Genomic DNA, 15,720 nt, shown 5'->3' with positions numbered 1-15,720 from the left:
TTGTTATCTGTTATACATCTCAGATATTCAAGTACCGTTCACCTGGGTAGGTAAGTACTATACATTCCAGACCGTGAAGGAAATATTCTACTATTAGAGTTACATAGCTGATACACCCTATAATGGATCTAATATCTTTACCTCGAGATTCTACTGCCTCTTTTCTATAGTTGGTAATCAGAAGGAAATATGAGTTATTCTACTTTATTTCGATATGACCTACCTGCTTGTCTAATCCACTACCAAACAATTCTATGCTTTTAGTAATGGCCCTTCTCCCATTTCTTTCTTTTCCCTCGTCAACGAATCACGTCACCCTCCTTGTCGATACCCTCTCCCATCTCCAAGATGTCGCTCCCAGCTAAGACACCACTGCCGAGGTTCGTCGCTTTGCGGCTTGCTACCTAGACTTCGTGAAACTTGACACTCTCATCACTGCTAGCCACGATAATACACCCCTCCTCGGCCGTCCGACTTCTCAATCTTTCCTTTGTACGGTACGTATCATTCGGTCCCCTGGGGTATGCGATAGCATACAATGCACGGTGTTCGCCCTCCTACGGCACGGCCGCCACTTGCCGGCAGTCTGGCCAGCTGAATACGGCGATACGGTACGGGTGATCAGGCTGTGCATACCCAAAAGTCGCTGCGATCTCCCGTCGAGTCGTGCTCCATATAAGGGATGTAACCTGTGCCGCGACCGATATCGTAGCGAGCGCCGCCCCTGAATTCGTGTGAAAGAAATGTATACATTTATCATTGGATCCTCCACCAGTGGCAATTAAACCTTGTCGCCATGGACAAAACGCAATCGCTTTGACGGCTGCTCCGTGGCGCCACCGATGCTTCTCCGAACCAGCTGGTAAATCCTTCAAGGCCGGTAGTGGATTAGGGCAGTCGAATCCGACTTGAATAGGAGAGTATGACACGCCATCTATTGGATTTACTGTATACGGTCCTCCGTTGCCAGGAGGATTGACGGCTGATGACTCGAAGAGACCCACGTTTCCGCAGGGTCTTACGTCTGCGACGCCGTCTATGTTGAAGAGACAGCATAGATTATCATTACCTCCCGTGGCGAACTGCTCACCGTCGGGGGACCATGCGAGGCCACATATCTGTTGTGAGTGAACTTTGATGCGTACGAGTAAAGTCATAGCGCCGCGCCAATTCTCTCGAGCCACCTCCTAGGGCTCGGGCCACTCAACCGAATAATAGTATACATCACCCATGTCGTCGCCAACGAGAAGGTCTTCCGTCTTTACAATGACGCCGGGGTTACGTCGGCTGCAAGAGGGCCGTTGGGTCGTGATGGGGCGCCAGGCAAGGCATGCTATCGGTGAGGGGTGGTAGGCTTCGAAGCGAGGGAGCAGGCTATCGAAGAGCGATACTAGGGAAAGCAAGCCGCTTGAGCGACCAAAGGCTAGTATTGACTTGCCACCTTGGTCAGACGAGAAAGCCACCGAGGTTAACCACGATCCATCCTTGAGCCCAGCATTTAGAAGCGTGACGCCTGAGGATTCCGACCACCCATAAAGGAGGTTGCCTAATCCGACAGCCAAAGTATTGCATGTTCGAGAATATGCCATGATGGAGCAATAGAAGTCATCTCGGAGACCTGGTGCATCTAAGACTCTGGCAATGGTCAACAACAGAGGTTACATATACGAAGAACCTACGCACTTAAATGGAGCATTAGGAAGGCATCGCTCTTCTTTTACTATCTCTATATCTGCGTTAGTCTCACTCAGTCATTAAGAAGGGGAGGGGGTCGTACTCGGCACATGTTGGTCATTGCTCCATTCGCTTCCAGTCCATGTGGTCCCGGATTCTCGTAGAAATGGCTTGCCTTTATACTTGCAGCGAGGAAATGTAGAATATCCATCGAACTCTAGCATCCGCTGGACACGATCTATTTTGAGCGCTAGAGCTAACCTTCCTTCATGTTTATCTTGTTCTTCTTCAGATTTCGGCCTTGTGTTCGAAAACGAAGTGGTGTATAGGCGAGCATTTGTGCCAGAGCTTACGCGACGACCACGACCGTCGTCAATACCACCGGGGACCAGGCCACCAACGGACCAAACGGCGCCGTTACTGATCTGGCGGCGCTCTAAACCATGTAATCGTAGGACGGTGCCGACACGTCGATCATTTCCATCCGACCGAGAAGTTAGCCGGGCGGAGATAGGCGTAGAACGCTTTGGGGTGAAACAGAAGACATCAGAAGCGGCAGTATCTGTACGATGTAGCCGTTCTAACGGTGATAGTTCGTGGGCTTGCTTGGTGGCTCGAAACCGATCTTGGAGCGGTATATAGAAGGGTACAAATCGGTCGGGTGACGCAATAGGCATGTTGAGTTAAAGAAAGGATGAAAGCTACCTACCTATTTATGCCATCGTCTACCTAGGTAAAAAGAAAAGAGAGAAATGATAGGAATTAATAAGATCGATCATACGATGGGATGTGGGAGTTGCAGTTCTTTTGTGAGCAGGAAGACAAGTGCCTACCAGACTATATATGTATCAAGGAACGCTGCTTCATAGCTTATGTTCCTACTTAATTATCTTTAGAAGATGCACAGGGAGGGTGAAGCGGAAGAGGGAAAGGGAAGGGAAGGGACATGGTAAAGTAAGGGGGTATATATTCATAATAATCAAGAAGACTACTTCCATGTAGGTATATAAACGTTGAAAAATATATGAAACCCTAGGTAAATCATAATTATTTAACACAGAACACCCGAAGGAAACTTAGACTTGCAATATTCATCGTTCTTTCTTATACTTAGGTAGGGAAGTAACCGATTGTCGCTACTACACAAGTCCAATACGGAGGGCAAGTGCAGTACGGCAATTCAACTCTCTTGTTGCATAAGGCTTGCGTATTTTGCGATTATACGATATTTATTCACTAAAGCTAGCCCATGTATCTTATGGATTTAATTGCGCGTCATCATCTTCTCTCCTACCATCATTTAGGTCCAAATAAATAAACTAACCACTTACATGTAATATATAATCCATCATTTCGCACTACTCATTAAATAATAAATAGCCTAATCCCAGGCGTGGTTCTCCGTTCCCTCCAAATATGGATAGTGTAAGATGATTTTGCTAATATTTACAATAATAATCCTTTGGATAATGTATATATAACTAATGGGCAGCAAGATAGCACGGAGCAGCTCGCACCTCTCGAACCGCCCGAACCGAAGAGCATCGTAAACGAGACCTAGATAAGATCAAGAAATATCGCGAGCTTGAGGAGTCCATCCGTGGCCAAGTCTCAACGAATAACTACGACACAACCCTCTTCCAACTTACTTCCAAGTTGCTTCGCCTGAATCCTGAATACTACACAATATGGAACGTCCGTCGTCGCTGTCTAATCTCTGGATTATTCTCCGCACCGTCGGATGGGTCCTCGCTCTCGAGGGCGTTACCGAGTATTTCTCAGAGCGACACTACCAATCCCTCCTCAGATCACTCATCACCTTCATCCTCGGATGCGACCCCGCGAGACCGAGACCCCCCGACAACTGGGCAGAGTGGTACTTCACTTGATGGTAAAGGAGAAAAGGACGTCGAGGCCGACGCCGGTGTCCTTCAGTCAGAAATGGCATTTATCATTCCTCTCCTTCTCGAATTCCCCAAATGTTATTGGGTTTGGAAATATCGTAGGTGGCTACTCGAACAAGCCAACATCCGACTACCTGCGACAAATGCTCGCAAATTTTGGGAAGCCGAGCTCGCCCTGACGTCCAAGATGTTGGCAAAAGATCAACGTAATTTCCACGCATGGGGCTACAGGAGATATGTGGTGGCTTCGTTAGAGTCTCCGTCATTGGGTGGGCGGAGCATGGTTGAGGATGAATTCGCCTACACGACTAGAAAGATCAGTACTGACCTATCCAATTTCTCGGCCTGGCATAATCGAAGTCAATTATTATTACGTCTACTGGAAGAGCGCGGTGCCGATCATATAGCGAGAAAAGAATTCCTGCAGGAAGAGCTTAGCAACATCCTAGAAGCGCTTAACGTCGGCCCTGAGGACCAAAGTCTTTGGTATTACCATCAATACCTAATATCGCAGATCGTCAACTATTCTAGCCAACCTACTATAGCGCCAGCCTTAGCAATCGATGAGAGGTTAACGTTTATAGCGAAGGAAATAGATAACATCAAAGATCTTCTAGAAGACTATGGGGACACCAAACGGATTTACGAGGCTCTTCTCGAGTATACTATTGCGCTTAAGGGTCTCGGAAATGGGAGCACTCAGATCGAAGATCCCACCGAGTGGTTGACGAAAGTCCGGACACTAGATCCAATGCGCGCAGGCAGATGGGACGACGTAGAGAAGCAGTTGAGTACGAATCAGCATTGAAAAAATAATCAAGGCTCCCAATCACCAGTCTTAAGTCTCGATATACTATTACACAGATATTGTCCCGTTACAATTACCAACGACTAAGCTAGCATTTTTACCCACCAAGCCATCGAAATACACGAGTAAGGTCTCTGCAGGCACCATATCGAGTATACCAAGGCTAGGACTTGAAGACTTGAGCGGCTTACCACCAAATAAGACCCTTACGAAGTACTCACCGTCGCTTCTTCTCTTCGCTTGAGTTTTACTGGCCTTGTCGTGACGCGTTATACCCGGGCCGGAAGATGCGGTCGTATTTCCGTTGTGTTTGTATATCTCAAATATCACCTCACTACCCATCCCAGGCCACTATGCAATCCCGTGTTAGCAATTCCGCCTTTTAAAAATTGGAAGATGAGAACCATTAGATACTAATTCACGGGTAGAGGGAGAGAGTATGGCTCTTCAAAATTAGCGATTCAAGTAAACACAGTTCACTCACCACCATAATGTCGATTTGTAATATACCCAACAGTCGACTCAAAGATCCATCATGTGCAATATTGTGAAAATAGATAGGCCCCTCCTTATTAGAGATCACATTTCGCAGGTGTTCACTGAGCTCGGCAATCCAAACACCATAGGAAGTAGAAGATGCAGCGAGCGAAGTAGGAGCATCGCGGTATATCTGGGAATATTCCCACTGCCCCATGCGATACACAGCGTCGGCTGTTACCTGATCTACACATGTCGTTGAATTGACACCGTTTTCTAATTTGCATGGCAATGGTTTCGCGTGGCATTGCCGCGCCGAAAGGTTGTCGAAATAGTGATCAAAACTGACATGGAAGCCAGAATCACTCGGAGACAGGCCAGATATATTGTCTAGCGTGCTGAATAAACTTGCAGCGGCCTCTAGATGATCTTGCCAGGCAACGTTGGAGGAGGACTTGATGGTGTTGAACAGGTCACTGCCTACATTGCAACTATACTGTGGCTCGAGACTATCCACTCCGGCAGCCTGGATCATGAGGGGTACAGACTCGGTTGTCCTCCACATGCCATTGATCAACATGCCTGCAACCTGGCTCGTGATCACGTTTTGGGTAACGCGATACGCTACCTGGGCTCGCCAATCCTTGTCTCTGCTAGGTAAAAATCCAAGCAAGTCGTGGTAAACCTCATAAAGGTCTTGTCCGTGGATCCAAGAGTCGTCCAGCCCAGCAGAAGTGATTTGAGGAAACTGGCAAGTTCCGATCCAACCAGAAGGTGTGTAGGGATTTACCGGGGAGATGTATCCCTTCCAAAAGCCGTCTGCGGGTTGTTTCCCACCGTTACCATTGCCGTCGCCACTTCCGCTACCGCTACCGAAGGGGCGCCCAAAATAATATAGGCCTTCGTCGTCACAGTCCCAATTATAAGATTCGATCGGAAATGCGTTGCTCGCATAGGGCGTGCGCTTATGATGTCTTTGGATCTAACTAGGCTCAGTCGCTTGCATCCAAATCACCTAACAAAGGGTTGAATACTAACCACTTCAACATATTTCAGCTCGTACTCGGTTGCCGGTTTAACATATTCTGATTTTCGAACATGAGGCATATTGCACCAATTGTATGTTCCATATTCAGTATCTGGAGTTTCCGAAGAATTAAAGATAAAACCATATACACCTTGGCTCGTGAGAACGGCTGTCAGGTTATTAATGGAGGTGTTTCTTGGAGGATACCACCCCAAGTCGATGCTCTGCGCAAAAACCGCTGGTATGCCGGACGACATGAGAAGTGAGGGCCATGACCATGAATGCATGGCAGCAATCGGCTCTGCTTGTATGAAGCTAGAATACAAAAAGTAAGCAAGGAGAATGCTGCAAGTGAATATCAAACCCAAAGTAACATTGAATATTCGCTGCTGGTGGGGTGGCATATTCAATTACATATAGGTATGTCCCTGTTTATCAGCTGTGAATGTGACATTCTCTTGACTCTCCCTCCCACGTGGTTACGAACCTGCTAAGGCTCATCAAGCCACGACATGGGTTCTAAAATCTCGCTCGGGGCTATTTAGATATAGATAAATAATATCAATACCCTTAAAATCTGTGAGGTAAAAAAGGGCTAGTGGTGTTAGTACTTCCGGCTCGGTGTAGTTTAAGACATCAATTGTTGATTTGAGGATTTTCCCCTTGTATGTAGATGGCGAAAGCTAAATAATGTTGTACCCAGGTAGATACCTAGGTAAATTATGATACCTAAATTGGGCGCACGTTTTCGAAAGGGGTCAGCTGAGTGGTTGGAATTATAATTGTACTACCTACCTAGGTACCTAGGTGCCTTGTAAGGGTGCCTGGACGCCCTCGCTGTACCTTACCACCGGAGATTAGATTTACTCACCAAACTATGTATATTGGGACCTGGAATTGATGACAATAATCCCATTATGATATCATCATACTTATTTACTCTTAGGACGCTTAAACTCAATAATAATATATTCATTTATTCTTAACATCAAAGAACATGCTCGACCATCCATTAGAAATACTTTTGTGTCTGTGCGAAATGCATGCCAGCAGCAAAATGGAATAACTTGGCCGCAACGATAGTTCGCTCAGCTTTAGAATACTCAACCAACCGATCATACAATTCGCTTAGGGGCACAACCACGCGTTCTATGTGCTCTCCATCCTCTAATCGCTGCTCCGGCTCCTCATCATCTTCCTTCAGCTGCACCTCGACCATAGCCATCTGCATATTCGCGTCACTCATACCTGGGTCTGCTGCCTGTATGGGGCTGATGTTCAGTACGCGACAATCGTATCCGGTCTCCTCCTTAAATTCGCGCACCGCCGCCTGCTCAGCCGTCTCCTCGGCGTCGATGAGCCCAGCAGGCCACTCAACCGTGTATGAGTCAAGCGGTGGCCGATACTGAATAACAAGCATTGTCGAAGCCGGGCGGGACGGGTGTAGGAGAATATTCCCCATCGCCACCGCATCGACACCAGCCTTACCCCGCGTCTTCCGTGTAGCTACCTCCCACGTCCGTTGCTTGCCGACCTGGTCGACGTAGTCAACTCTCTTGAGAGTCACCCATTTTGCCTGGTCAATGGGCAACTCGGAGACTTTGTTGATAACGGGCTCTTGGGTCTTAGGTGACATTCTGGATTGTTGATTGCGTCGATAAGATAAAGAGCGGGTGGGGGGTCGCAAGCACAATGAAGCCGTCGCAAAGTAATGAGTATTAATAGGCGACTTTCGCAACAAGTAAACCGATCTCATGGATATGCTAAATCGTGCTCGCTAGGATATGAGGCAAATGTCGAAGCAGTACGTTGGAAGAATCGACCAATCAAGAAATTAAATTGTTGAAAAAAAGGTCCGTAACATAAAAAGGTTCCAACTTAGCACTTCAGATCTAGCAATTACGTCATTCATACATTACCTAGGTACTTTAAAAAGGTAAGAGACCCATACATCCCCCTTTCTTTCAAAACCCACCCATCTCCCCCGTCCTACATTTAATATCAACAAACATGTACTGTACACCTCCAGACGTCGCCTCACCTTGAACCCACTCACAAAATCAGGTACCCACAGCGAAAAACGATACGAAACAAGTCGATTAGTAACTCGAATTACAACCCAGGTAGTTTGTTAAATAGGTTACAACTACGTTTTATTTCGGCGTGTACTTTCACATAATGTTATTCAGGCCTAATTTCATATCATATGGGTTTCTTGATTATGATACAACGCAGTGTTGATGTTGTGTAGATAGATGTTTCGCCTCCCCCCCTTTTTTTTCATGTCATCATCCGAAGCTGGAGATACAAGATAAAGGAGGGCATCTATCTTATAACCATGACTCGATCTCTAAGCCCATGTTCATCCTCCTCATAATTCCGTTGCTGCTAGGAATTCGGTAGAACCTTAGTACGTTGATCGATTGCCGTTTCTGCGGCACTGCGCGCAGTTGAAGGGGACTATGGCACTGTTGACCCTGATCTTTCGGCCTCGGCCGGACGGGCAGAGAATTCGGTCGCCTGTCTTCTCCGAGGTAGTCTTGCCACACTTGAAGTGTACACTCTTATAAATACAACCACATTTATGGCTGTAGTATTGATATAGACCACACGAGCAAGGCTCTTTGGCAGAGGTGTTGACGACCTTCCTCTTCAGCACATCTGTGCGAAAACTCCGCTTGACAACGTCGAGGTTGGGATCCATTGTTGCGAGTACGTTCTGGGAGGGAGGAGTACAGCTCAATGTAGCTTGCTAGATGACTGATCTGGCAATGAATCGAAGGAAAAGTGAAAGGTCTTGGTAGTGAATTCGTGCTCCTAGGTAAAGGTGTAGCTAGGAAGATGCTGTTGCGTAAGGGAGATTTTTTTAGGGTCGAAGTTGTTGTTGACCTGGATGCGTATTTTTAGGTGTTGCGAATAGATCGGGATCTATTGCTTTGTTTTGGTCTGGTTAGATATTATTATCTATCTCCCTGAACAATATCTCACGGGGCAGTTGCGTACAGAACCCGGGTTAACTGGGCAGTAGTATCGAGGTTGCTATAGTTGCCGCAGACAAAAACGGTGACATTGTTCTTTCTTTACCCACGTTCAGAGCAAACCCCCAATACATTAGGTAGGGGCATACTATGACTACTCACGGCGTTGAATTACTACATGTACTCCTTCCTATGTAATACAAGTGGTTCATTTTTTCACAAGTCCCCTTCCATGGAGACCCGTTTAAAGCTTTTCGCGCGCAATGATGTCGCTACTACTTCCTAACCAGCCCTGTAACAAACATAAACAGTAGTGCCCGCTTCAACAGGTCGTAATGTCGACATGTTGCAGTTGCCATTTACATTCTGATGCTTAGTTCAAGTTTGCTACCTCCCAACGTTTCTATAAAAAGCGGCTCGTCTTTAGCTTACATTGTTAGGGATTGCTCAGATACTTCCATACGATACAGTTGACTGGCCCCTGGTGCCTAAATATATACTGCCATTCTACCTTAGACGAATATACTTAGTATTCGTCGATTCTATAGCGGATATATAAACTTCAGGTTTTCTCGATCTGTTTGATCCAAGTCTTCATTGTTAATCATGATAGTTTGGCTACCGGCATCGAGCATCTCATTTTCGTCCTCGCTACCATTTCCCTCGAGTAACATTTGGCGGCGTTTATTCTCGCGCTCAAGATAAAACCGAATCACGAGACATATACCCGGCGAGATGAACCAGAAGGCTGTCATGAAGGCCCACGGCAAAGTATAGCGCGGTTTGTATTGTGGTTGCCAGAACCTAATTGTGGGTTGAGAATGTAAGTATTCATATTTATCGGATGGAGGAAGAGGAGAAATAACTTACTCGGGAGATATCATATTCGCTGCAGACGCCGCAACCACACATGATGCCAACAGGAAAAGCTTTTTGGTGTATCCAGTAGTCGTGGTCCCCGCCCAAGAAAGACCCAAGAGATAAGAGGGTTTGAACGTGGAGATCTGTGTCCCAACAACAAGGGCAATCTTATTTTCCCATGGTGAGACAAGCTGAGGAACTGTCAGTCTACAATTATCCATATCGACTTTATATCCCCTGTACCTACCTCAATAATACCGCCGACAAAGCAGGGAATGTAGGAAATAGCACAAGTATATCCGGTCCCCAGATTTGTGCTATAAAGCAACCAAGCCGACACAAGAATGAAGAAAGTTCCAATGAGAGGCTTTGCGATATTGAAAAGAGCGCTCTGAGCCGCCGTGAAACCGAATCCTACGATGATTAGTGGCAACTGCTGAGATGTATTATTCGGAAGTTCATTGAAGAACATATGAAAACTGAAAGGTTAGCGGACAGAGAACCATTGTGGCAACTTACACATATACTCACATGAATAGCCAACTCTTAGGATCTACCAAGCATTCGCGTACCTGAGACCATTTGAATGAGGTGTTCGAGATACCGGCGTGGGTGTCGCGAATTATTGTAATGGTGTGGACCTTCTCCTCAGTACTAAGCCACCTTGCTTCCATGGGAGAGTTTGGCAAGAATATGACAAGAGGTAAGAATACAACAAACGTTAGGACGACACAAATGATGTGGAGCCACTTCCACGAGGAGATGCCGCCGATGAGGTGCCCATCGTCTAGGATAAGCTTATAGGCAACCATGGTCTGTTGGTATAACATGTTTGTCAGCCTTCTATCCTCTGTATTCTATTGTTTCTCAACACCGAGATAAAGATAATTGTTTGAATTCGGAAATGATGAGGGTTGTAGCGAGTAGGAGAGAAGTGAGAAAACCGCATTACATGTCTTCATACATACAAGGAGAACGTTAGCGAAACTACCCGACGCCCACCATAGGAGCTGAACCCAGGGGCTCTTTTTGGGAGGGAAAAATGCTTGGTGAATGACAGTCGTGCTGGGCACAATCTGCGACTCAGCCTGTTTGACGTTAACAAACGCTGTGATGCATTAGACGAGGGTAGGGAAGACTTCAAACTGACCATCCCTAACACAAATCGTAAGCCCATCAACTGCTGACCCGTTTTGACAAGCGGATGCATCCCCAACAGGAAAGCCCATAGGAAAAGAGAGCCAGTGATGAAGTATTTTTGGCCAATCCTCTGCGATAGCCAGGCACCTGGCCATAATGCAATCAGATAGCCAACGTAGAACATAACAAATAGATCGTTGTACTGCTGCTTGGTAATATTGACATCCTCAAAAAGACCCATGGTACTAGCCTGAGAAAGAGTGGACTTGTCCAGATGGATAAGAAAGGCAATCCACCACGTCTGGCTCAGAAGACACCAAAAGTTTTTGCGAATTATTTTGCCTTCCAACTCGGGGGTTAAGGGCCCTGCTTTATCCTTATTCAGATTATAGAAAATGGACGTGTCGTCGACATCACCGACCCCAACATGCCTGAGGTTATTCGGATCAAGGATTCGCCTCCGGGATAACTCCTCTACGGGTTGCTTATCGTTTCTAGTGATGTCGACTTTTTCCTCCATGGTGTTTTGAGTGCCCTGAATGGGACTTTCGGTATCACGAATTTCTGTCGACATTGAATTTATTAAATCTCGACCACTGGTACCGGCGTTCGAATTGTCTCAATGGTGTCGTATTAGGAAGTTTCCGCAAAGCTCGTGAGTCGATGCCGAATTTAAGTAAAGCAGTACGAGTAAACACATAATTTATATACTATCAACCCGTTCACAAGACATCAAGGTTCGCGAGCGGTGCCTAAACAGTTTCCGTAGGACTGGGCCTCGACCACACCCGAATTTAGAACCCGAGGCTAAAAAAAAAAAAACCAACCTGTAGACACGATCTAGGTACAATCGAATAACAAATCTATAAGAAATGCCCAGTAGGGGGCATAACACGTTATTATTGGCTACTTTGAAACTACATAGTAGCGGTAGAGCCTACTTGCAAGTTGCCTATTTCAACCATTAATGATACAATCCTTCGATTAGATATATTTTGAACGCCTTACATAGATGAAGATGATTGAAGCCAAGAATGTTAAACAGTGTGAGAGCGGCTCCGTACAGCAAACCGAGGTTCGTTGAGAAACTATTGCGTGGCCCTAGCTACTTGGCGATTCCGTCACAGAACTATTTACAAACTAAATATAGACAACCCAAGGCACGAGTAAGAGAGGCTTACGTGCGAACTGCCTTGATACCGACAAGTGAACCATACAATCCATTGGTATGAATTAGAGATTTCGTAGTTCAGGTGAGTAGGTCGGAGAGATACTTGAACAGGAAGCTTCTTAATCACGACCCCCCAGATATCTGCTTGGCGAAGCTTCTCTGTCCCTGCGTGTGATATAGTTGGACATAGTTGGGAACAAGAAGCTTGCTTCACCGCTTGCGCCACACAGCCGAGAACTACCGTAATATGCGGCGGCCACCAAGGTTCTCAGCTCGATCAGGATCCCCACAGCCCCTATTCATGGATTTTCAGACCCTTACTAAAATTTTATCTACCTACAAGTGCGGCTTGTGCCGCAGGACCTATGGCCGAAGATTCAATTAAAAAGACACGGCCAAGCAGAACGGCCCACCCAGATAACCTTGAGGGCCAGTCTAACCCTCAGGGGTTCGGCGAATCCGTGTTGCATATTTCAAATATCTTGATGGATGGATGAATTAGTTAATCTATTCCTACACATTAATACTATTTCCCCATAACAAGCTGTACTAGTCGGCTACGGTGGCGGAACCAGTTGCTAGTCTCTGAGTTAACTAACCCGACGTAATTAACAGATTACTTCGTTTCTTATAAGTAAACAATATATGGCACCGCAACACTGGTTCAAAATACATTATGATACCTCGGATGAATTCGTACAGGCGTAGAACTAAGTATCCGACGTGTGAATTCTTTCCCTCCCAATATTTCTGGGCCCATCTGGCCCTTCCTGGAGCCCATTGCCCCGAGGAATATTATCACGCCACCGCCAAAATTTACGCATATACGATGAACTCTCTTCACCCTTTTCGAGTATATCCGCAGCGTGCTGTACAATGGGGTCAATATGTTAATTCCAGTACTAATCAAACCAGATTATTAAGGGGAATTACCTCGCCTAAAACAGGTAGGAATTTAGCACCATGGCCACTACCCCCTGCACAGACGAAGACAGAATTTTCAGCGTATGTTGGCACATAGTCGACCTTTGCATAATGGTTAACTAGGCATTGTTCATGGAGAGTCTAACTCGGTTAACTTACCACAAATGAGTTGTCCAATGAATCCGTGTACCAGCATAATTTGGTCGAATGAAATGCAACGTCTCTAAATTCAGGGAGAAAGATGGAAACAAAAGCTCTAATCGCGTCTATAGCTGGCTGTGGTATAGATAGGGACTCTAGGGGTGGAAGAGGAACGGACCACTGATCGTGTTGAGTGAAAGGGGTACCCTTGGGGGCTGGCTGGAAATTCGTGAACTATATTGCCATGGTTTAGTTCGTATAAATAAAAAGGATCAATGAGCTCGTTACCTTTATACCACGGTAGCCAATTTTCATAACACCATCTTCGGTTCTTGGAAAGACATATACGCTTCCGATATCTTTACCATCTTTCCCACGGGTTGCGCTCTTCCATGTCATAACGGGGAATCGTTCAGGAGAGTATTTATTCCACAAAACAGTGTTATGTTTATCGATCTTGAAGGTAACAACACTACCGGCGGACGATTCGAGGTGATAAGACAACTCTGGGAACAGTTGCGTCGAGAAGGAACCGGCTACAATAGTTTGCATATGATTCTCAGATGAGTGAAGCTAAGGACTCGCTCACCAGCAATGACGACCACGTCAGCCTTGTGAAAAACCCCATCCTTGGTTCTTATACCAACAGCTCGTATTCGGCCCGACCCTGGGATAGGTTCTTTGACCAACGAATCGAAAGTCCCTTCTAGACCAAATTGGAATTTAACACCTCGAATCGAGGCCACCTTTTGATAATGGGCGCATGCCTCACTGGATTTCGTATACCCAGCGAGCGAGTCGAGGACAGCTTCAAAGGTCTTGGCGGGATATACATCGGGAATGTCGAATTCAAGTAGTTTGGATTGCCACCCTAGCTTACGAGCGCGCTGTCGATCCTCCAAGTCGCTTTTTATGAACTGTGTGTCTCTCAACCCATCGCGCTCCAAATTTTTTAACGTTTCCAATTCGAGGGCTCCAAGTTCATCGGTCGGTTGGACTCGGAGCATGCCGCAGTTTACGAATAGGTCAGCGCCGTCCTTCTGCAAATCTCTACTAGCTGCGTTGAGGGAAATCCATTCTCGTCGACTCTCTAAGGCAAGTCGTTGGTAGTGGGCCTTTGTCCCATACGACGCTCGGAACTGGATGATATGTCAGGTAAATGAAAAACAATAAATTAGAACGACTAACTATTTTATTATGATCAACGGAGGCAGCTTGGACAACGTCATCATACCCAGGCTGATAGGCCGATCTATCATACGGATGCTGGTCGAAAACCACGACATCATAGTCATCATGAAGTTAGCAATTATTTTAAGGGACGAGAAGAGGACTTACTACGGGCACGGAGAGCAAGTGCGAGCGAGAGACCAAAGACACCTGCTGAATAAGATGTTAGGGAATTAAGAGGCTTAGGAGATAGAGGTAAGAAACTACATACCGCCTACGATAATGACTGACTTAGAATATGACATTTTAGGTTCTATAAGAAAAGAGAAGATAAAAAACAAAAAAGGGGGAAAGATTTATGCCTGAGATTTCTCAGGTTATTATATCATTTTTTAAACCTATTTTTAAAGGCTCTTTTTAATCCTTTTTTAAGAAAAATGTGACGAACCTATGCCTCAAAGAGGTATAGCCGTTGCTGGATCGATTAATTTAGGATGTCTTAATTTAAAGATAATAATAATAATAATAAGTTAAGTAATTAAGTAAATTCTATTTGTTAAAAAAGCTTAAAATTTTCTTATTATATTTAAAAGAATAATTTTAAATTAATAATTAAAAAGTTATGAAAAAAATAATTAAATATATAAGAAATGTTTTATAATTATATAGTTATTTTTTTATTTTATTTTTTATATTAAATATGTTAAATATATTCTTTATATTCTTTATATTAAATATGTTTTTTATATTAAATGTATTATTAATTAACATATTTAAGTATTTAAGGTTATACCATTATTAATTATATTAAGCCCCACTCATCCTTTAAAAGTGGGTGTAGGATTCTTAGTTTATGATAAAATTTTTAATAAAAAATAAAAAAAAATTTTTATTAAATATATTTATATGTAATGAACTTATACCTTAAAAAGGTATAGTCATTACTGGATGTGACGAACTTATGCCTTAAAGAGGTATAGTCGTTATTAAATTTAATTAATTTAAAGATAATAATATTAATAATAAGTTAGGTAATTAAGTAAGTTCTGTTTATTAAAAAAGCTTAAAGTCTTTTTATTATATTTAAAAGAATAATCTTAAATTAATAATTAAAAAATTATAAAAAAAATGATTAAATATATAAGAGATTTTAATAGTTCATATAAATATCCTTTCTTCCTTCATATTAAATATGTTCGATATGTTCTTTATATTAAATATATTACTGGTCGACATATTTAAGTACTTAAGGTTATGTCATTATTGATTATTTTAAGCCCTATTCATCCTTTAAATACAGGCATGGGGTTCCTAGGTTATGACACTGGATTGACTAATCCAGGGTGTTTTAATTTAAAAATAATAATATTAATAAATTTTATTTATTAAAGAAACTTAAAATCTTTTTATTATATTTAAAAAAAATAATCTTAAATTAATAATTA

At 44.1% G+C, this 15,720-nt stretch overlaps 6 protein-coding genes across 6 annotated transcripts; 1 reads left to right on the top strand and 5 right to left on the bottom strand.

Moving 5' to 3' along the window:
• Window positions 1-404: 404 nt before the first annotated feature.
• On the bottom strand, window positions 405-2,351 carry F4822DRAFT_439228 (WD40 repeat-like protein; the record flags this gene model as incomplete). Its single annotated transcript, XM_051462611.1, has 5 exons — window positions 405-488; window positions 567-1,187; window positions 1,224-1,635; window positions 1,684-1,726; window positions 1,778-2,351. The coding sequence occupies 5 exons, from the start codon at window positions 2,349-2,351 to the stop codon at window positions 405-407; spliced, it is 1,734 nt and encodes a 577-aa protein (XP_051308661.1).
• A 739-nt stretch (window positions 2,352-3,090) lies between these two features.
• F4822DRAFT_435266 (protein prenylyltransferase) lies at window positions 3,091-4,386 on the top strand (the record flags this gene model as incomplete). Its single annotated transcript, XM_051462143.1, has 2 exons — window positions 3,091-3,099; window positions 3,175-4,386. 2 exons carry the CDS (start codon window positions 3,091-3,093, stop codon window positions 4,384-4,386), a joined length of 1,221 nt encoding a protein of 406 aa, XP_051308660.1.
• A 48-nt stretch (window positions 4,387-4,434) lies between these two features.
• F4822DRAFT_435265 (histidine phosphatase superfamily) lies at window positions 4,435-7,526 on the bottom strand (the record flags this gene model as incomplete). The annotated part of the gene is made up of 4 exons (XM_051462142.1): window positions 4,435-4,737; window positions 4,871-5,845; window positions 5,902-6,205; window positions 6,913-7,526. The coding sequence occupies 4 exons, from the start codon at window positions 7,524-7,526 to the stop codon at window positions 4,435-4,437; spliced, it is 2,196 nt and encodes a 731-aa protein (XP_051308659.1).
• Window positions 7,527-8,297: 771 nt separating this feature from the next.
• On the bottom strand, window positions 8,298-9,015 carry F4822DRAFT_439224 (uncharacterized protein; the record flags this gene model as incomplete). The annotated part of the gene is made up of 2 exons (XM_051462610.1): window positions 8,298-8,609; window positions 9,001-9,015. The coding sequence occupies 2 exons, from the start codon at window positions 9,013-9,015 to the stop codon at window positions 8,298-8,300; spliced, it is 327 nt and encodes a 108-aa protein (XP_051308658.1).
• Window positions 9,016-9,410: 395 nt separating this feature from the next.
• Window positions 9,411-11,389, bottom strand: F4822DRAFT_439223 (MFS general substrate transporter; the record flags this gene model as incomplete). Its single annotated transcript, XM_051462609.1, has 6 exons — window positions 9,411-9,672; window positions 9,739-9,920; window positions 9,977-10,208; window positions 10,261-10,544; window positions 10,698-10,817; window positions 10,880-11,389. The coding sequence occupies 6 exons, from the start codon at window positions 11,387-11,389 to the stop codon at window positions 9,411-9,413; spliced, it is 1,590 nt and encodes a 529-aa protein (XP_051308657.1).
• Window positions 11,390-12,530: 1,141 nt separating this feature from the next.
• F4822DRAFT_422956 (nucleotide-binding domain-containing protein) lies at window positions 12,531-15,160 on the bottom strand. The gene is made up of 9 exons (XM_051459927.1): window positions 15,138-15,160; window positions 14,547-14,669; window positions 14,444-14,488; window positions 14,294-14,397; window positions 13,695-14,244; window positions 13,394-13,641; window positions 13,124-13,339; window positions 12,974-13,066; window positions 12,531-12,909 (listed from the first exon to the last, which is right to left on the bottom strand). Exons 2-9 carry the CDS (start codon window positions 14,578-14,580, stop codon window positions 12,751-12,753), a joined length of 1,449 nt encoding a protein of 482 aa, XP_051308656.1. The 5' UTR covers window positions 14,581-14,669; window positions 15,138-15,160; the 3' UTR covers window positions 12,531-12,750.
• Window positions 15,161-15,720: the final 560 nt, after the last annotated feature.

The sequence above is a fragment of the Hypoxylon trugodes genome (assembly GCF_022578975.1).
Source record: "Hypoxylon trugodes strain CBS 135444 unplaced genomic scaffold F4822scaffold_13, whole genome shotgun sequence".
NCBI classification, from domain to species: Eukaryota; Fungi; Ascomycota; class Sordariomycetes; order Xylariales; family Hypoxylaceae; genus Hypoxylon; species Hypoxylon trugodes.
Note: the sequence above shows the minus strand (reverse complement) of the source record. Positions and strands in the feature narration are given on the sequence as shown.

What these genes read in the sequence shown, in the direction of transcription:
- F4822DRAFT_422956 (XM_051459927.1), bottom strand. Translation starts at nt 14,580, where the DNA reads ATGTCATATTCTAAGTCAGTCATTATCGTAGGCG. An exon ending in GTCAGTCATTATCGTAGGCG is followed by an intron (nt 14,489 to 14,546) that starts GTATGTAGTTTC and finishes CATCTTATTCAG; the next exon opens with CAGGTGTCTTTGGTCTCTCG. An exon ending in TTGGCTACCGTGGTATAAAG is followed by an intron (nt 13,340 to 13,393) that starts GTAACGAGCTCA and finishes ATGGCAATATAG; the next exon opens with TTCACGAATTTCCAGCCAGC.